Source organism: Scaptodrosophila lebanonensis, unplaced genomic scaffold (genome assembly GCF_003285725.1).
Source record: "Scaptodrosophila lebanonensis strain 11010-0011.00,11010-0021.00 unplaced genomic scaffold, SlebRS2 tig00001415-arrow-pilon, whole genome shotgun sequence".
NCBI classification, from domain to species: domain Eukaryota; kingdom Metazoa; phylum Arthropoda; class Insecta; order Diptera; family Drosophilidae; genus Scaptodrosophila; species Scaptodrosophila lebanonensis.
The window spans coordinates 3392814-3413697 of record NW_022060742.1 but is presented as its reverse complement, the minus strand read 5'-3'; the positions used below and the strand labels follow the sequence as shown (position 1 = coordinate 3413697).

General features: G+C 44.2%; 1 protein-coding gene across 7 annotated transcripts in view; it reads left to right on the top strand.

Moving 5' to 3' along the window:
- The window catches only part of LOC115632378 (spectrin beta chain, non-erythrocytic 5), a 42491-nt gene extending 22311 nt beyond the window's left edge, over positions 1 to 20180 (top strand). The window contains exons 1-16 of one of the 7 annotated variants that reach the window (XM_030529502.1): positions 148 to 244; positions 1618 to 1799; positions 1901 to 2068; positions 4667 to 4783; positions 4845 to 5107; positions 5181 to 5310; positions 5514 to 5701; positions 5797 to 8773; positions 8835 to 8974; positions 9055 to 10665; positions 10731 to 16614; positions 16673 to 17003; positions 17189 to 17230; positions 17363 to 17485; positions 17676 to 18227; positions 19737 to 20180. In XM_030529502.1, the coding sequence (XP_030385362.1) occupies positions 163 to 244; positions 1618 to 1799; positions 1901 to 2068; positions 4667 to 4783; positions 4845 to 5107; positions 5181 to 5310; positions 5514 to 5701; positions 5797 to 8773; positions 8835 to 8974; positions 9055 to 10665; positions 10731 to 16614; positions 16673 to 17003; positions 17189 to 17230; positions 17363 to 17485; positions 17676 to 18227; positions 19737 to 19990 (13044 nt within the window). In that variant the 5' untranslated portion in view covers positions 148 to 162 and the 3' untranslated portion in view covers positions 19991 to 20180. Of the gene's footprint in view, positions 1 to 147; positions 245 to 1617; positions 1800 to 1900; positions 2069 to 4666; positions 4784 to 4844; positions 5108 to 5180; positions 5311 to 5513; positions 5702 to 5796; positions 8774 to 8834; positions 8975 to 9054; positions 10666 to 10730; positions 16615 to 16672; positions 17004 to 17188; positions 17231 to 17362; positions 17486 to 17675; positions 18471 to 19736 lie in introns of those variants that run through there. The other 6 variants (XM_030529499.1, XM_030529501.1, XM_030529505.1 and 3 more) reach the window with 6 other exon arrangements.
- The last annotated feature ends 704 nt before the right edge of the window (positions 20181 to 20884 follow it).

Sequence of the window (20884 nt, the reverse complement as noted above, 5' to 3'; positions counted from 1 at the left end):
GCGACCTGAACGATTCAACTTATTCGAACATAGAGTGCGAGATTCTAAATTATTTTCGAAAACACGTTAAACATAAATTATCCTTTAGGCTTAAATGTTTTTGATTTCAAAAACGCAAAATTTTCAATTTTTCGGTGACACCCAAAATTAATTCCTGCCGAAATGGATAGCAACGCCTCAACTCGTTCAAATTTTTCGCGCCATGAATATCGTCGCTATATCTCCTACGAGCGTCAATCTTTGGGTAGGTGTTGAACTTGAACCCTTCTCATACCCAGACAAGGGCTTATCTGTTAACTCTTTTCTCGAAAAAAAGTGATAAGACTATAATTCCGACAATACAAGTATTTGATGAATGACTCGTTGTTAAATTTTAGTGAAATTTGTTACATATGCTTCCAATTCTATGAATGCACAAAATTTGTTGGGAGTAGTTTCCTGTTATGTGGTTGTGGTTTCTATTTAAGCATTACGTAAGAATAAAATTGTTTTTTACGATGAAATAATTGCGACCGCTTTTTGTTGATAACAAACCGTACTACGGCACTGCCAAAAGTATATTCATACATACATATGTATGTATGTACATGTATATTTATTTTGTTAAATGTTGAGCTGGGGAAGTTTTATATTAAGGCTAATCTGTAGCATTGAGAACCATATCTATACTAGTAGTACAGCTCATACTACTTATCAAACAATTCACCAGCATTGACTAATGCCTGGGTACAAACTACTAAACGAACTCTATCAAAACTCTATTTCGAAACAGACATTACGCTTTGTTCTATTTAAAAAGTTGAGCAATTCCGTTGCTAGTTCTACAAGTATGTGCAAATTAATATAAAGTCTTACTACTTGCTATGATATTTTTATAGCCATTTCATTTTTATGGTCATCAATATTAACTTGTGATAAGCGACGTTTGGTTATCATTTTAAGGCAAGACTCATACAAATGAATGTGTGTGTGTGTGTCTTTATATGAAATTTGTCATAGTCATTCGTCGATCTCTCGTACAATCTTTTGCACTACCTTGTCACGAACTATATGTTTTTCTACCTGTCTATTGATTTTTTAATGCGTTCACCGCTAAGTCGCTTAACACAAACAATCAAAACAAATGCTAAACGGTTGGCACTTTTAAGGCTGCCCATGTAAATATCAAAATACACATTTTAACACAGAGAGAAAAATCAAGTTGACTCGCAACTACTTAGTATGCTATTGTTACTTAAAAATCGCTTTCAGTCTTGGAAAACTCGATTTTATATGCAAGTATTATCGGGTATTCAAGTTATATTTGAGCTGATTTTTAAATAAGTAATATATAAGTGATTGAAAAGACAAAAAAAGAAGACATTAAAAAATTGGACTGGAAATATTTGCTGTAATATAATATTTTCCTTTTTTTTGAACTTATTAAAATCTCACATTGCAATCATTTAAAAATATTAGTTTCTTCATTAAGTACACTTTACTAGTTTGAAAGTGAAACGAAAAACGATCGTTATGGCTATAAAATGTACACTCTAAGCAATCCCTGAGCTTGGCTTAGGTCCTTTTTTCAGTGTAATCTATGTTGTGTACTTATTCTGCGTTCTTCCTTATTTTTAGCATCACAATATGAACCGGGAGGTTACTCAACGCTGCAGGCACAAAATCGCAACTCCGCCAACATGACGCAACGCGATGGCATTATAAAATTTGAAAATGAACGCATTAAGACGCTGCAAGAGGAACGTTTACACATACAGAAGAAGACATTTACAAAATGGATGAATTCGTTTTTGATCAAGGTAAGAGAAAGAGAGAGAGAGAGAGAGAGAGACATGTGAGGAAAATCACTTTCTAAACGCTTTTCTTTTTACCTCTGCTATCTATTCTATTCGGTTGACAGGCCAAAATGGAGGTCGAAGACCTATTCACAGATCTAGCCGATGGTATTAAATTACTTAAACTACTTGAGATTATATCGTCGGAGAAACTGGGCAAGCCGAATAGCGGACGCATGCGTGTACATAAAATTGAAAATGTCAACAAGAGTCTGGCATTCTTGCACACCAAGGTGAGTAAAAATATACATATACTTGTATCTAGTAAATGCATAGTGAGACAGCGTGAGAGAGTGAGTGGCAATGCCTACATATGTACATACATGCATATATGTATACTCGTATATATGTGTGTACATATGTATGCATGAGTTGGAGAGGCGCGTTTATAGAAAGTGCAAGTTTACGATGCGTTGACGACGCATGCGCAGCGACTTTGACGGGTCTGTGCAGCTGCGCGTGCTGCGTGCTGCCATTGCGTGCCTTGTTTCCCATATGAGGTGTTGTTGTTGTAGTTGTTGCCGCAACTCATGAGCATAACAAACGACACTTTGGCCACAGCCGCGCTGAAAGTTTTGCAAAACAGCACAAAAACGAAATATATATTTAATTACCTTCGTTGGCTGACTGGCTGGCATTTAATTTTATTTGGCGTTTGCTTTTCATATTTCTCCCCTCTTTACAGCAATTTTCAGACAATTTCTTAAAATATTTGCATACTTTCTAATGCACATTACAAGAAACAGAGAAGCAACAACGGCAACAAAAAGAGTACAAGTATATAGCTTGCTTGCTTTTTATTTATTTAGCGTTTTCGTGCGGTATATTTTCCGCACTTTCATTTCATGAATTTTATTTTAATTGCACCATGAATGAGCGAAGCTATAGCAGAAGCTGCTGCTGCTGCTGCTGCTGCGGGCTTAGTCGATCTTACGAGCATGTGGTGTGGGGCAACAGAAGCCTTAGCACACATGCAACACAAATACATAGATAGATACATATTGTAGATACCTGGTGTATCTCTTTGTTGAGCTTAGCGCGTGACATAGTTTCGTTGCGGTAGCTTCTAGTCTTGCTTTAAGCCTAATCTAATTAGAAACAATGGTGTTTGCTTTTAATGCACATTTAATACACTTCATTTGTACAACAACAACAATACAACAGTATTTGTGTGAGTGTGTGTGTGTGTAGTGAAAGTTTACTATGTTTTTTCTTTGATATTTTTGTGTTTTATGCTGGTCGGACTTTTTGTCTTTTGCGGCATTCATTGCATTTTAATTGGTTTTCGTTTTTGGGCTGGGCTCCCCAATAGCTACAACAACAACAACAACAAATCTTCAGCCATTATAACTGTAAATACGTATTAGTTACCTCATTTAGTTATAGATTTAAAGGCACTTTACAGTTTATGGGCTGTTGCCTAAAGCCGGCTAGTTGCATGCTTTTTACATTTCCTGCACTCAATGAGCCGGGCAATGGAACACGTTTCTTCAATGGAAACACAAAACTAACGCAACTGCAGCGAAACCAAGTCATTAGTTTTGAGACTGAAGACTAAAGACTCTTAATAAGCATTCGAAATAAGTATTAAAGTATGATTCAATATTAATGCAAGTTTAGATTACACGAAAAAAACTAGATTAGTAATCTGTTAAATGCAAGCACAAAAAAATAGTACCTTTTCAAATAAATATTTTTATACCCTGTACCCGTAGGGTAAAAGCGTATATTAGGTTTGTGCAAAGTATGTAACATGCAGAAGGAAGCATCTCCGACCCCATGAAGTATATATATTCTCAATCAGCATGACGAGAGAAATCGATCTAGACATGTCCGTCCGTCCGTCTGTCTGGATGAACGCAAAGATCTCGGAAACTGTAAAAGCTGGAATAACCAAATTTGGTATCCAAATTCTCCTAGGTCCGAGAAAGGACGAGTTTATTTTATTTTTTGGAATTTTCCCCCCTTCCCCCGCCACACATTTCAAAAGCTACATTAACCAAACTTTGCACACATAATTTTCATTTAATTATCTACTTTTGTTTCAATTCTATTTAATCCGAACCGGTCAATTCTAAAAAAAGTTATTAGCGAAACAATTTCACTCCGGCACTACGCCCACAAGCTGCAGCATCAAGTTCGCTCTTCTTCTTCCTTTTGCTTCTGCTAGAGGCGCATGTACCTCAGTTTCGGAAGTTCACCTGGGTGCAGGGTATTTCACTGTCGGGCTTGCTCGACTGTAGCGTTCTCTCTTGTTTTTAAATTATTAAAGTATCTAAGCTAGTTATTACAAGGAAATATGTACACAAAAGACATCTGATAAATACTCTTAATTCTATAATAGCCAGATTGAGACTTTACCGCATTTTTAAACGGCGATCGTATTTCAAATTCATGCCTTTTTGACTCCCATTTCCAACTCCTACACTAAGTTATTTTCATTGGAACAACCTTTTGAAATCAAATATCTTCCTCCCCACATTCGGGCTCGTTTTATACGTTAACTACGTTTTCTGTCTAGCATATTTAACATAGTACGAGTATTTGTGTTGACTTACGAGTTCGTATGCTTTCTTGGCTTCTTGCCTGCCATGCCATGACCTACTAGAAATTCAAATGCGACCCACATGAGAGAGCGAGCGATGGGTCAAGCACCTGGGACCGTCGCTGCTTACACCTGATAATGCGTGACGTGACCGACCGACCCCCTCCCGTGCTGCTTACAATCAGGTTATGCGTAACTTGATATCGAGCTTACTGTCCTGCCCTCTGCTGTTGCAATGAACAACAGAAAGCGTAATGATTCCAATATACTTGTATTTCGTTTCTAGGTACGCTTGGAGTCCATTGGTGCTGAGGATATTGTCGATGGCAATCCCAGATTGATCTTGGGTCTCATCTGGACCATCATTTTGCGATTTCAAATTCAGGAAATTGAAATCGATGTGGTAACTATTTATGAAAAGTGGCCTTATAATATGTGAGTACTAAAAATTACTTTTATTACAGGATGAAGAAAACGAATCCAGCGAGAAACGTTCCGCCAAAGATGCGCTACTTTTGTGGTGTCAGCGTAAGACGCATGGCTATCCAGGCGTTAATATTGTGGACTTCACATCATCATGGCGTTCTGGTTTGGGTTTCAATGCACTCATACACTCACATCGACCCGATCTGTTTGAATACAGCACTATTGTCAATTCGAAGAACTCAAATTTGGATAATTTGAATCATGCATTCGATACGGCAGCCAATGAATTGGGCATACCAAGGTGAGCTAACAATTTGGATTTGTATGCCAGTTGCAGATTTTCATAAACTTCTATAATGTATGCTTTTTTTTAGTTTGCTGGATGCCGAGGACGTTGACTCGGCGAGGCCCGACGAGAAATCGATCTTGACCTATGTGGCCTCCTACTATCACACGTTTGCACGCATGAAGAACGAACAGAAGAGCGGGAAACGCATAGCGAATGTAAGTAGAGCCATGGGTTGGGTACCATGGGTGGGTGACTCGCTGCAGCGGAACGGCCAATAGTTTACGCTCTACTTCATTATGGATTGATGCGACAGTGGGCAGATGGTAGACGATTGTAGTCGACACTGCCCTTGGGTTGGGCCTAGAAAGTAGTGGAACCGCTCCTTCACTCATTCACTAACTCACTTAATGCATTGCAGATTGTGGGCCAATTGATGGATGCTGACCGTAAGAAAATGCAATACGAACGACTGACCACAAATCTACTAAGCTGGATCAGACAAAAAACGCTGGAGTTGGAGCAACGCGACTTTCCAAATTCTTTGGAAGGCATTCAGCGCGAGCTACTGGCGTTTAAAGAATATCGCACGATTGAAAAGCCGCCCAAGTAAGTAAAATATTGAGTACTTCTCTCCAATATCATCTGAGAATTAAAAAAATGCCAAAAAATTAAAACCATATTTTTGTTGTCTCTCCCTCTAGATATAAAGAGCGCAGCGAGATTGAAGCTCTCTACTTTACCATCAATACGCTCCTCAAAGCGCTAAATCAGCCACCTTATAATCCCCAGGATGGTCAACTGGTCAACGATATCGAAAAGGCCTGGCAGATCTTGGAGTATGCCGAACATAATCGTGAAGTGGCGTTGCGTGAGGAACTGCTGCGTCAGGAGAAACTCGAGCAGCTGAATTACAAATTTGAAAAGAAGTCCGTACTGCGCGAGGGCTACCTTAAGGAAATGATACAAGTATTATCGGATCCTCGCTATTTGCGTCAGGTGGATGCCACGCTGAAGAAGCACGAAGCCATTTCCGCCGACATTTTAGCTCGCGTTGAACGCTTCAATGACTTGACGGCCATGGCGAATGAGCTAGAGAATGAGAACTATCATGGCAAGGAGCGTGTGAAGAAACGTGAACAGGAGGTGATGGAAAAGTGGCGTAAATTATTAGAGCTCCTGGAAAATCAGCGTCTCAACCTTTCACAAATGAGCAATCTGATGAATCTTTTGCGTGAGATTGCCAGCACCACAGAATCGGTGCGTGAGTTACAGGTTCAGTTTGCCTCCGAAGATGTGGGCCCACATTTGCTTGGTGTTGAGGAACTTCTGCAAGCCCACTCGTTGCAAGAACTGCAGGTGAACACCTATGGCGAGACATTGAAACGTTTCAATCGTCAGGCACTGCCTTACAAAAATTCAGAGCAGAAAGATGCAGCGTTGCTAGCACAGCGGTTGGCCGAATTGGAACAAGCCTATGCAGAGCTCCTGAAACTTTCGGCCCAGCGTCGGGCACGTCTCGAAGAAGCACGTAACTTCCATCATTTTATGGAGGACTACGATAACGAGGAGAGCTGGCTGGTGGATAAGCAACGCATTTGCAAAACAGGTATCACGGCTAAAGATCTGCGGGCCGTGCTTTCACTGCAACAGAAACACAAAGCCCTAGAAGATGAGATCAAGTCGCGCAAACCCAAATCGTTGCAAATGTCTGAGGCAGGCAAGCGCCTAATAGGCGAGCACCACCCACGCTCCAGTGAAATAAAAAGTCGCATCGAGTCGCTAACTGAACATTGGCAGGCACTTGAGGATTTGGTAGAATTGCGACGACGACAACTCGAAGATGCAGCTGAGGCCTATCAGTTCTACACCGACGCTAATGAGGCGGAATCATGGTTGAATGAGAAAATGGCGCTGGTTAACTCGAAGGACTATGGCAATGACGAGCCCTCAGCGCAAGCACTATTGCAACGGCATCGTGATCTTCAGGGCGAGCTGAATGCCTATTCCGGCGATATACTTAACCTTAACCAGCAGGCTGATAAACTCATCAAGGCCGGCATATGCACCTTGGAGCTGTCCGCAGTGGAGCCTGAAATAGCTGAAGTGGAACAGGAAGAATGGGTTAACGAGACACGTCTGGTCCCAAAGGAAGTATGGGAGGACGAATGGGTGGAGAAACTGGAGCACAAAAAGGTGACCGAAACAAAAATGTTGCCACATGTGCGATCACTATTCCCTTTCGAGGGCCAAGGCATGAAAATGGACAAGGGCGAGGTCATGCTGCTCAAATCAAAGACCAACGATGACTGGTGGTGTGTTCGCAAGGAGAACGGCCATGAGGGATTTGTGCCGGCGAACTATGTGCGCGAAATCGAAGCCCGTCCAGTCACATGTATCGTACCAAAAGCTGAGAAAGTAAAGAGTCTTCAAAAGGTCAAGAAAACCATACTGGTCCGACAAGTGGTGCCAGTCAAGCGCATCAAGCCCGTCACGGTGGACCCCAAGCCCCTTGTTAAACGACGCACCTCGACAAATAGCATCAACGAGAATGCAGACAGCGTTGAGAAGCGTCAGAAACGTATCAATGCCACCTATGACGAGCTGCAAGAAATGGCACAAAAGCGTCACGCACTGCTAGAGGATTCTATCCATCTCTTTGGTTTCTACCGAGAATGCGACGACTTTGAGAAATGGATGAAGGAAAAGGAACGCATGATCAAGATAGACGACAGCAACGACGGCGTAGAGAATGCCAAACGCAAGTTTGAAAAGTTCATTACAGATTTGTCTGCCGCCTCGAAGCGTGTAGAAGAAATCGATGGCGCTGTGGACACGTTCCGTCGTCAAGGACATTCGCAACTAGACAAGATCATTGCGCGTCAGCGTCAAATTCACCAGATCTGGCAACGTCTGAACAATGCCAAGGCACAGCGCGAGAAGAGCCTCGAGGGTGCATCCAGTGTGGAGCTTTTCAACCGCACCTGCGATGAGGCAAAGGTCTGGATGAGCGAAAAGATGCTGCAACTGGATACCGCTGTCATTAGTCCAGATCTAAAAACAGTGCAGGCCCTCCAGCGCCGTCATCAAAATTTGGAACGTGAACTGGCACCGGTGGAGGAGAAAGTGAACCGAGTGACCTATTTGGGCAACTCAGTAAAGAATGCCTACCCAGCAGAGCGTGACAATGTCAATGCTCGCCAACAGGAAGTCCAGGACATGTGGCAGCAGGTGCAGCAACGTGGAAGCGAGCTGCGCGCACGAATTGAGAGTGCAGTTGGTCAGCAGATATTCAACAACAGTGCCAAGACTCTGCTAGCCTGGATTGACTCCGTTAAGGATCAGCTCAATGCCGATGAGTCAGCTCGCGACGTGGAAACAGCCAACAACTTGCTAAAGAAACACAACGATTTAGGCGATGACATCAAGGCGCATGACAATGAATTCCTCGAGGTTATCAATCTAGGCAAGCAGTTGTCTGATGGTAAGCCAAATATGGCGGATACAGTGAAGCTAATTGAGCGCCTTAAAGCGGAACAAGATGCCATACATCGCGGCTGGACCGAAAAACAAAAGTGGCTGCAACAATGCGTCGAGCTGCAAATCTTTAACCGGGAAGCAGACAAAATTGACGCTACAACGAAGAGTCATGAGGCCTTCCTGGAGTACAACAACCTGGGCGTAAGGAGTTGTAGTCAAACGCTGAAAGTTAAGTTGTAAATTATAATTCGTTTACTTACAGAACTCACTGGATGAGGTCGAAGCCATCTTAAAGCGTCACATTGATTTTGAAAAGAGCTTGATGGCGCAGGATAAAGTTCTGAAGGCTTTTTCGGACAATGCGGACAAGCTCATTGCTAATGATCACTACGATGCTAAATAGTAAGTATAAAACGGTTTGTGGAGTCCTTAAGACATTAAAGCTAAATTAATTATATTTTACTTCACTTAATCTCTTTTAGTATCGGCGATCGTCGTAACCAAGTACTAGGCAAGCGCAAGGCCGTCAAAGATCGTGCCTTTGAACGCAAGCGTGCACTACAAGCTTCGAAGGACTTCCACAAATTTTCGGCTGAAGCTGATGACCTTAGGGTGTGGTTGCAGGATAAAACTAAAATTGCCGGAGATGAAAGCTATCGTGACTTAACGAACCTTCCACGCAAACTGCAGAAGCACAAGGCCTTTGAGCGAGAATTACGTGCTAACGAAGGTCAATTGCGTAACATCAACAAGGATGCCGAGGCTTTGATTCAAGCTGAAAATCGTGTGCCCGAAGTTGAGTCTCGTGTTGCGGATTTGAACAAGAAATGGAAAGACTTACTCACGCTCTCCGAAGACAAAGGTCGCAAACTGGAGCAAGCTGCCTCTCAGCGCGAACATAATCGTGCCATTGAGGATGCAAAGAAGAAGGTTGATGAATTGGATGCGGCATTAAGGAGCAAAGATGTTGGCAATGATTTGCGCAGCTGCAAGGACTTGATCAACAAACAGCAGATTTTGGAATCTGAGATCACAATTTGGGATCAAAAGATTGCCGAGTTGGTCAACACGGGTGATGATATGGCACACGAGGGACACTTTAATGCTAAAAACATCAAGGATGAAACAAAGGAGCTCCAACAGCGCTTCAAAGATCTGCGCGATCCAACGCAAAGGCGTCGGGACAAGCTGGAGGAAAGTTTGAATTTCCACAAGTTTGTTTTTGAACTGGATGCCGAATTCCAATGGATCAACGACCATTTGCCAGCAGCCAAGTCCAATGAGCTGGGCCACAATTTACACCAAGCACAGTCGTTGCACAAGAAACACAAGAAGCTGGAGGCAGAGATTAAGGGTCACCAGCCCATGATTAATAAGGCGTTGCAGTCAGGTCAGACACTCATCGCACAACAGCATCCTGAGCAGAAAAATGTGGAGGTGTTGTGTAGTCAATTGCAACAAGCTTGGGACGATCTTGAGCTGCATTGCGGCGAACGATCAAGAAAGCTGGAACAATCGTTGAAGGCACAGCAATATCTGTTCGACGCCGGTGAGATCGAATCCTGGTTGGGTGAACGCAACAATGCGCTGCGATCGACAGAATACGGACGCGATCGCGATTCTGCCGCAAAGTTGTTAACCAAACACAAGACGATCGAGCTGGAGTTGGACACATATTCAGGCATTGTCACGGAAATGGGACACACTTGCGCAGCAATGGTGGCCGCTGGCCATCCAGATAGCAAGGTGTTGACTGCCAAGCAGCAACTTATTGAGAAAATGCTTAAGTCGCTGCACAAATTGGCCCAACAACGCCAGATGCGACTAATGGAGAGCCTGTTCATGCATGAGTTCTTCCTAGAGTCCGATGAGGTGGAGCAATGGATAAAGGAACAAGAGCAAACGGCTTCATCAGAAGATTACGGCCAGGACTTTGAGCATTTACAATTGTTGCAGAACAAATTCGATGATCTGAAGCATCGCGTTGAGGTGGGCGCCGATCGTGTCGATCAGTGTGAAGTTCTCGCCAAAAAACTTATCGAATCGGAGAGCCCCTATGCCAATGAGGTCGAAAAGAGACAGGAACAACTAAGGTACGTTTTGAACGAACATAGCTTCATTAAAAAACACGAGTATATATTATATTGTTTCTTCGCAGAACGTCTTGGGAAAACCTTCTGAAGCTGCTGAATCAACGCGAGCAGAAACTGCATGCTGCCGGCGAAATCCACCGTTTCCATCGTGATGTAGCCGAGGCGCTATTCCGCATACAAGACAAGAATGCGGCACTTTCTTCTGAATTGGGCAAAGATTTGAATTCTGCGCTTGCGCTGTTACGCAAGCATGAGGGCTTCGAAAATGATTTGGTCGCCTTAGAGGCGCAACTGCAAGTGCTCGTTGAGGATTCGGTGCGCCTCCAGGCCAAGTATCCTTCTAATGCTGCGGCAATTGCACAGCAGCAGGACAAAGTAGTCGCTGCTTGGAACGATCTGAAAGAGCGCTCTACGGCCCGTGGAGATCGTTTGGCCGCCAGCTCCGACCTGCAAACCTTCCTCACTGATGTCCGTGACATTATGTCTTGGTCATCAAATTTGCGCGCTGCCCTGCAAGCCGAGGAGCATGTGAGTGATGCTGCCGGCGCAACAGCCCTGAAAATCCAACATGATGCAATTTATGGAGAGATCGAAGCACGAGAGGATAAGTTCCGTTTCCTGAACGAACTGAGTGACTCAATGGTGCAAACTGGTCACTATGCCGCTGCCGATGTAGAAGAGAAATGTGCAGCCATGCTGGATGAGCGTCAGAAACTACACGCTGCCTGGAACAAGAAGAAGATCATGTTGGAGCAGAAGATTGATTTGTTCTGTTTCCTGCGCGATGCCAAACAAATCGACAATCTATCCAGTTCGCAACAGGCGTCGCTCAGCAGCTCTGATTTCGGTCAGACGGTTGAGGATGTACAGAATCAGATCAAGAAGCACGATGAATTCGAGAGACTTATACAGACGCAGGAGGAGAAAGTTGCGTTATTGCAAGAGCATGGACGGAAGCTCATTGAACAAAGACACTACGACAGTGCCAATATTCAGACCATATTGCAAGGTGTATTGGCGCGACGCCAAAAAGTAAAGGATCTTTGCGCAGTACGTCGCTACAAGCTTGAGGATGCCCTTCTTTATGCCAAATTCGTGCGTGACTGCGCCGAAGCCGAGTCCTGGATCAATGAGAAGAAGAAGAAGCTGGAGGCAGATGCTGCCAGTTATGCAGAGGTCACCAATCTCGATGAGAAGATTAAGAAACTGCAAAAGCACCAAGCCTTCCAGGCCGAGGTTGCTGCCAACCAAGGTCGCATCAAGGAAATCCAGGACACGGGCGTCATTTTGCTTAGCAAGCAACACGAATCTTCGCCAGAAATCAAACAGGCCATTGAGCGCGTCCTGCTCGCCTGGCAGAGTCTGCTGGATGAATTGGACCAACGCGGCCGTGGCTTGGAAGAGGCCCAGGATATTCTCGAATTCAACAACCAACTGGACAAGATTGAGGCCTGGATCCGCGACAAGGAGATGATGGTGCAGGCTAGTGACACCGGTCGCGATCTGGAACATTGCAGCGCACTTATGCGTAAGCTGGACGATGTCGACTCGGACATGCGTGTGGATGATCAGCGTGTCAAGCATATCAACCAGTTGGCCGACAAGCTTATTAACCAGGCACAAGTTCCGGCAGAAACCAAGAGTATTGACAAACGGCGTCGCGACTTCAACCACAATTGGCGACAGCTACAGGGTGCTCTTAATGCCTATCGCGCACTTCTTGGCGGTGCCAATGAAATTCACGTCTTCGATCGGGATGTTGACGATACGGCAGAACGTATTGCAGAAAAGGCGCTGGCCATGAGCTCCGAGGACACGGGTCGTGACCTGGAGGCCGTCGAAGCGCTTATACGGCGCGAAGAGGCATTAGAACGTGCCATGTCAGCGGTAAAGCAAAAGATCGATGAACATGGAACTGCAGGCGAAAAGTTGCAACGGAAATATCCCGAAGGCGCCCCCCATATTCAACGCAAGTTAGACGAGCTGCATAATTCATGGCAAAATCTGCAAGGCTTGACAGTCAAGCGACAGAGTCTACTAAACGAAGCATATCTGGTCCACAAGTTTGTGTCGGACGTGAAAGAGCTCGAGCTGTGGGTTAACGATATGGTTAAGAAAATGAACGCTGTCCAGGCACCTTCGACCATTAACGATTGTGAGACGCAATTGGAATTGCATCAAGAACGCAAGGTGGAGATCGAAGGACGTGACAAGGCCTTTGCTGCTCTGAAACAGCACGGCGAGCAGCTGGCGGCACAACAAAATTCTGGAAGTGTCACAAAGTATTTGCGCGTTTTGGAGGATCAACATCAAGCTCTCCACGATGCTTGGAGCGAACGCGCACGTGACCTAACCGAAGCCCATCAACTGCAGTTGTTTAAGGCTCAAGTAGAACAAGTCGAAATTTGGCTGGCCAACAAGGAGGCTTTCCTGAATAACGATGATTTGGGTGATTCGTACACTGCTGTTGAGCGTCTGATAAAAAAACACGATGCCTTTGAAAAGGTACTTGATGCTGACCATGTCGATGCCTTGCAGAAGTTTGCCAACAGCATCCTAGAGAGCGATCCCAAGGATGCGGATTTGATACGCGAGAAACTTGCCTATATTCTGCGACGCAAGCAAAAACTTCTGGACCTCTCGGAAGAGCGCAAACAGCGTTTGCTGCAATCTTTGCAGCTTCAGGAATTCCTGCGAAGTCTGTACGAGATTGATCGTTGGTTGGTGCAAAAATTACAAGTAGCACTAGATGAGAACTATCGCGAGCCAAGCAACCTCCAGAGCAAGATCCAAAAGCATACAGCATTCGATAGCGAATTATTGAGCAACTCGCCACGCGTCCAAGCGGTTATTGGAGAAGGTGAACGCCTCATTCGTGGCGAGCACTTTGCCAAGGATGAAATAGCACAACAGGTGCAATTGCTCGAGGGCGATTGGTTGAAGCTCAAGGCAGCCTCACAGTCCAAGAAGGAAAAACTACAACAAGCCTACGATGCACTTACCTTTAATCGCAGTGTAGACGAATTTAATAACTGGATGGACGATGTGGAGGCGCAATTATCAAGCGAGGACTACGGAAAGGATTTGGCTACCGTCAGCAATCTACTTAAGAAGCATGAGCGCCTAGAAGCCGATGTTGCGCATCACAATGAACTTGCCGACCAACTGAAACTCAAGGATGAACAATTCTTTAAGGCCGATCACTTCCTTAAAGCGGAAATACACGAGCGCGCGATGGCAACCGTCAAACGCTACAATACGCTGCATGAACCCATTGCCATCAGACGTGAAAATTTGGAGGATTCATTGAGTCTACAACAATTCCTGCGCGATGCGGAAGATGAGCTGCAGTGGCTTGGTGAGAAGCAGTTGATCGCTGGCTCGCAGGATCTGGGCAGTAGTCTGTTGGCTGTGCAAGGACTGCAAAAGAAGCACAATGCCCTAGAAGCTGAACTCGTATCGCAGGAGCCACTGATACAGGCGCTTCTGCAGCGTGGCCAGCAGATGATACGCGACAACCACTTTGCTAGCGAGCAGGTGCAGTACAAATCGGATCTTTTGCAAAAGCAATTGGTGCAATTGCGTGATTTGGCCAGTATTCGTCGATTGCGGCTTCTAGATGCCGTCGAGAGTCAGTTGTTCTATGTGGAAGCCAATGAGGCCGATGCCTGGATGCGTGAGAAACGTCCCGTTTTGGCTAGCAGTGACTATGGACGCGATGAGATTTCAGTGCAAACTCATCAGAAGAAGTTGGAGGTGTTGCATCGTGAACTTACATCCTTTAAGCCATCAATTGAGAAGGTTAACAAACTGGCTACGGGCCTGATTGAACGCAATCACTTCGATAGCGCGAACATCAAGGAGAAAAATAGTGCAGTAGCGCAACAATATGCCGAGTTATTGCGTCTAGCAAAGGACCGTGAGCTTCGTCTGAGTGAATGTAAGAAGCTGTTCGAGTATCTTCGAGAAACGGAGGAGCTTCACGAATGGATTGGCGATCAAATGGCAGTCACCGCCTCCGAGGACTATGGTGAGGATGTGGAGCATGTGGAACAACTGATATTGGCCTTTGAATCGTTTGTTTCCAACCTGAATGCCAATGAGGCACGCGTAGAGGCATGCCTAGAGCGTGGCGATCGTCTAATCCAAGAGAACAACCCCTATCGCACCTCGATTAAGACAAAACGCGATGAGACCAAACAGTTATGGGATGAACTCAAGGACCTAGTCAATGCACGTCAAGATGCTTTAGCAGGCGCCAAGCAAGTGCACGTTTACGATCGTGTGGCTGATGAAACGATTACGCTAATAAACGAGAAAGAGGCTTCACTTATATCCGAAGACTATGGTCAAGATTTGGAGAGTATACAGGCACTAGGTCGCAAGCATCTCGTTTTCGAGGGTGAACTAACAGCCATAAAGGAGCAAGTGGACTCAGTGCTAGGGGAAGCCGTAAAACTGGGTGAAATCTACCCCGATGCACGCGAACACATCGAGGTTAAACGTGATGAGACAGTTGAGGCATGGACCGATTTGAAGGATAAAACCACTGCCCGCAAGAGCAAGCTCTCGCAAGCCGAACAACTACAATCGTACTTCGACGAGTATCGCGATCTAATTGCCTGGATCAATGAAATGCTTGCCAAGATCACCGCACCCGAATTGGCAACTAGCGTTGCCGGCGCTGAACTACTGCTGGCCAGCATCAAGGACCATCATGCTGAAATTCGTGCACGTGACGAGACATTTGCCAAGTTTACGGCCAATGGCGAGCAACTGATCAAGGCCAAGCATTTCCTGGCCCATGAGGTGGAGGACAAAATCAAAGTATTGCAACAACGACACGAACTCCTGGAGCAAACCCTACAGCAGCGTAAGGAGATCTACGAACTAAATCTAGACACACAACTCTTCCTCAAGGATGCCGAAATACTCGAGCAATGGATCATTAGTCGCGAACCACAGCTTAAGGATGCCAAGCTAGGTGAATCAATCCCACAAGTGGAGGACTTGCTGCGTCGACATGAGGACTTTGAAAAGACCGTAGCAGCACAAGAGGAGAAATTCCAGGCCATTAAACGCATCACATTATTGGAGCAACGTTTCCGCAAGCAGGTGGAGAACGAGAAATTGGCCAAACAGAAAGAGAAGGAACGTTTGGAGAAAGAACGGCTGGAACAGTTGAAACAGAAGGAGCTTCAACGTCTGAATGACGAGAGACGACGCGCCGAGAAGCAGCAGGAGCATCGTAACAACGCAGCAGCCCAGGAAAAGACGCCTATTTTCTCTTCGCCCATGGTGACCGTCACAGGCACTGGCAGTGGATCGCAAACTCCATCCTCGGTGCAATCCCCCATGCGCAAACCCTACGACGAAGAACAGTATTCACTGCAAAAGAGCAGCTCCTCGGGTATGTTTGGTGATCGTTTGCGACGCGGCTCAGCCGATGCCAATGTTAAGCGTGCCGAGAGCATGAAAGTGCAACCGAAGCAACCCAAGCGAACCCCCTCATTCACTACGCGTCGTCGTGCCCAATCGTTCCGTAAGAACCAAAAGGGCGAGGGTTTCGACTTGCCACCTGTCGAAATTCAAGGCATGCTAGAACGCAAACATGGACTGCAATCTGGAGGGAAAAAGGCACCTGTACGCTCCTGGAAGCAATTCCACACCGTACTCTGTGGGCAGTTGGTGTGCTTCTTCAAGGATGAAAATGATTTCCTGCAGCAGAAGACGGCCACAGCTCCAGTCAACATCTTGGGAGCGAAATGCGAACGTGCCGATGATTACACGAAGAAGAAGTACGTGTTCCGATTGAAGCTGCCCGACGGCTCAGAGTTTCTGTTCGAAGCACCTTCACTGGAAATCATGAACGATTGGGTGCGCAAGATATCCTTCCATGCTAGTCTGCCGCCAAATCTACAGCTGCTCAGCTACGATGAATCCATGAAGGTGGGTAGTAATTAACAAATAAGTTCTCCCGTTAACCATAACTTTCTGATAATTGCAGCAACAATCCAGCAGTTCCCCAGACATTAAAGTAGTCAGCAATGTGGAGTCACCCGTGAGTTCACGCAACTCTTCGCCCGATTCACAGCGTCGTGCCAGCGGCAGCCAAACTTTAGAAATAGCCACACCACAAATGGCCTTCCTGCAGCGACAAATGCAACAACAACAGCAACAGCAACTTCAGCAGCAGCAACAATCCCAGCCGAGCTCACCAACGTCAGGCTTCGATCAGAAACCGCCCATACCACCACGAGGAGCTCCACCAGTGGCCACACAACGTCAGAGTCAAGAGAATCTAGTTGTGCTACGCAATCGTCAAAGTTCGACCAATGGTAAGTACATACTCTTTTAAGATGCAGTCCTGCCATAACGTTCTAGAGTTGCTTAAAAGACTAGACGCTGTATGTTAATATAGGATGTCTCTTAAGAAACTTAAATTGGTTGAAATATTTTAAAAATATGTTAAGCCTAAAACTATATCTTTGCTTTATTTAATGCAAACACATACTTGAAAAAGTTAGGGAAGGTAATTACACCACCTTTCAACGTTCTCTTTTGGGTAAGTACATATTTCAATGAAAATGTTGGCAATACACCTGCCTTCTTATGTTGCGTTAATGCTATTCGTATATACTCGTACATACTCGTATAGTGTGGTATTTATTTTAAATTTTGCAACCTTATATTGCAGATTTGACCGATGGTCGCCTGCAGCAATCCTCCACACTACCCGCCGGACTGACGGGCATACAAAATGGTAGCAGTCAAGATGATGGAGTGGTGTTGAAGCGCAACAGCGAGTCTAGACAATCGGGTAAGTACTGAATGCACCCCGGTAGTGAGCTAGAGCTAAAGTATTGGCTCCAAATCATACTTGTGTTTGTCCAAAACATAAACTCTCACACACCCACTTCCACTCCCCACACCCATACACACTCCCACCACACACATGCAACATTGTATAAATGTCGAAAACTTGCTCCTCCTCGTATTATGTGTATCAGATAATCCGCCCCCACTGCCAACGACAATGCCACCGTTGGGCAGCGCGAATAGCCATCATAAGCATCATCAGCATCAACACAGTCATCATGCAGCGGTGTCCTCGCCCTCGCCGTCCACGTCGTCGTCCTCTGCCCACCATCCCCAACAGGTGCAGCACATCCACCCGCATGCGCAGCATCAGGCACAGGTGCAACAGCGCATTAATGCATTCAATGCAGCAGCGCAGCAACAACCTGACTATTACAACAACAATGTGCTGCGACAACAACAACAGCAGCAACAGCAACAGCACGGCACACACATGTCCCCACAGCGTGTACCCTCGCTAGGCGGCCGAATTGATAGCACTAGAAAGTTCATTGAAATGGAATCCCATGCGCCGGGCAGCAGCACCAACAGCAACAGCAGCCACAACAACAACACCAACACAGCCAACACAAACAGCAACAATCACAACACCAGCGGCAACAGCAACAGCAACAGCAGCATCACGGCCAAGCGCACCATCAGCTACTCCAGCAGCGGGGCCAGCAATGGCAGTGGCAACAATGGTAATATCAAGCAAAGGTCCAAAACCGCCTCAACAACAACAACAATCACCACAATGACACAACAGGCGACTAGTACTAGTCGCACGGTTTGGCATCTAACGAGCACACCAACAACATCATCACCATCATCTCCAGCAACTACACCAACAAAATCATCGCCAGGCGGCGAACATCATAATAATGCCATCAGTAATCCAAGCTATATGGGTCTTCACATGCATAACAATAACGATGGAATTGGTGGTCAGCAAAAGCGACGTTACATATATACGTTACATATATTAGAAAACCTCACCTCCTTCGTAGCTTCTTCTTCAGTGTTCGTTTGGTATTGGTGTTTGAATTGGTTGTGGTCTATGTTTTTCACTTTCTCTCCTAACTCCTTGACAATTATATCGGCAACTTACAATGGATTGATATAAGTATTTAATAAGTAAGAAAAAGGTTATGCGTACCCAAAGAAGAATGACACCTATTTCAGACTCCAGTTTATGATACCTTAAATTTATATCTCTAACTCGATAGCTCTGTCAGACCTGGTGCTAAAATAATGCCAATTTTAATAAAACATCAGTCTTCTGTGCAATACAATAAAAAAGCGAGATAATTATTAATAATAGTTCATTAATGCAAGTATTTACAACACCAATGGTCTGAAAGGGTTAGAATTACTCTATAGTGTCACCCCGTATTCGTCTATTACATAGTATAAGTACAGAAATCTCTTTCTTCCAAATTTCGCCGCAAAACCAATTCTTGGTGCCACAGATATCTTTTTTTGGAACGCTTCAAATCTCTCAATTTTTCCCAGAGGTTTGGTTAAAAACAAAAAGAAATACATTTTTTTTACATAAAAAGAATCATAGGAAGAAAAACCCTATTGTTTTTCTTGACAATCTGCATTAATAGTATTGTACTTTTTGTCAGGGCATCTTATATCTACAGTTTATATTTCGCACTTCATATTCCTGTTGAATCTTATTTTCTGAATTTAATACATTTCAGACAAAATACATTCAGATAAGCCTTCTTATGCTACATTATTAAAATTAGTCTAAAGATCCACTTAAAGTTTGTTATATTTCTTTTAACAATTTTACAGAAATGAAATTTAAGGAAAAAATACGTCAATTTTTGCGTAACCTTCTTTTTACCACATAATATCTGGATTGCAGCTTTTAATCTCCCCGCTATATGTTTCTACTGTAACTCTATCAATATGTATTTTTCTTGAATTGCATGCCTTGCGCTTCACCCCTAATCGTGAAGGTTCAACTATAAAATCGGTCAAGCTAACTCGTCGCTCCTATTTGCGCACGAGCCTACAAAGTATTTAGACTTGCGTTTATGTCGTCTGCTCTCTTTTTACGCTAAACATATTCTGCACGCCTCAATCTTTTTTGTGTTACATCAACCTCATCGATACATACCTTTTTTTCTATTTTGCATGCTTATTACATAAAACATCGTATACGATCCAAAACTAATGCCAACAATTGCAATTAACAGGTTGGGGCAACTCCCGCTTTGAAGGCAATCGGCCAGTGTCCTTGCAGCCGGACTCCATAAGCTTCTCGCGGGTATCCGCCGAGAGCTCGAGTGAGAGCGAAGCACAGTCTATATCCTCCGTGTCCGGCGTCAAAGGCAGCAAAAGCAAAGAGGAACGCCGCAGTGGCATGTTCCGGATCTTTGGACGTAAGGGCGACAAGGAGAAAGAGAAGGAAAAAGACAAACGCCGATCGAGCCAAACGCCGCCACAGTAGAAAAAAAACGAAGTACCCTTTGGACAACGTTTGCGAGCAGCAGGAGTAATTGTTTTTGTATTTTTATAAATATATATATATATAAATAAAAATAATTAATTTGTAACCATTGCGGGCACTCGCTACAAATCAATATAAATACTTAAAGAAAAAACAAGCAAAAACAAAATAAATCAAATATTTGCAATTATTTTTAAAATGTCTACTTAAAACTATGCAAAAAGTTTACAAGAACGAGGAAATTCTATTATATAAAGTCAATGTTTTAATTGCATTATAAAATGTTACTGTAAGTTTGTTCGTTGTATGCTTAAATTTAATTTTCGTAAAACAAAAAAATCAATAATAAATATATGCATTATATGTGAAAATAGAGTATGATGTTCTTTTTGGTTGAAAACAAAATCTAAGTTATATATCCAATAATATTATGGTTGAAATAATAATAATAGTAGTCTTTAGAATCTTCAAAAGCAAGGAAGCACTAGAGTTTCAAACATTATATGCTAGTGTACGTAGTAAAACTTGGTTTTGGAATGCAGATCTTAGTTTGGAGATGCTCAGATTCAGATACGTCGGCGTTCAGATTCTATTGATGGAAACAGTTCGATACATTGCTTACGAGGTATTTTCCTTCTCCCATAACAAGCACAAATGGATATATGTACAAGTATAGGCCTATTTTAGAGACAGAAGGATGCATTTCTTATTTCATTTCAGCATATGGACTCCCCTAATCTCTAGCTATAAAGTATAGAGTAGCCACGTCCGTCTGCATGGATGAACCCCTGTATTTCGGAGACGGTTGACCCCACATTAACCAATCTAGGTGTGTAAACTCTCTTATTTTATTTTTTTGATTTGGGATGAGGGACCACGTTGCATCGAGTTCGC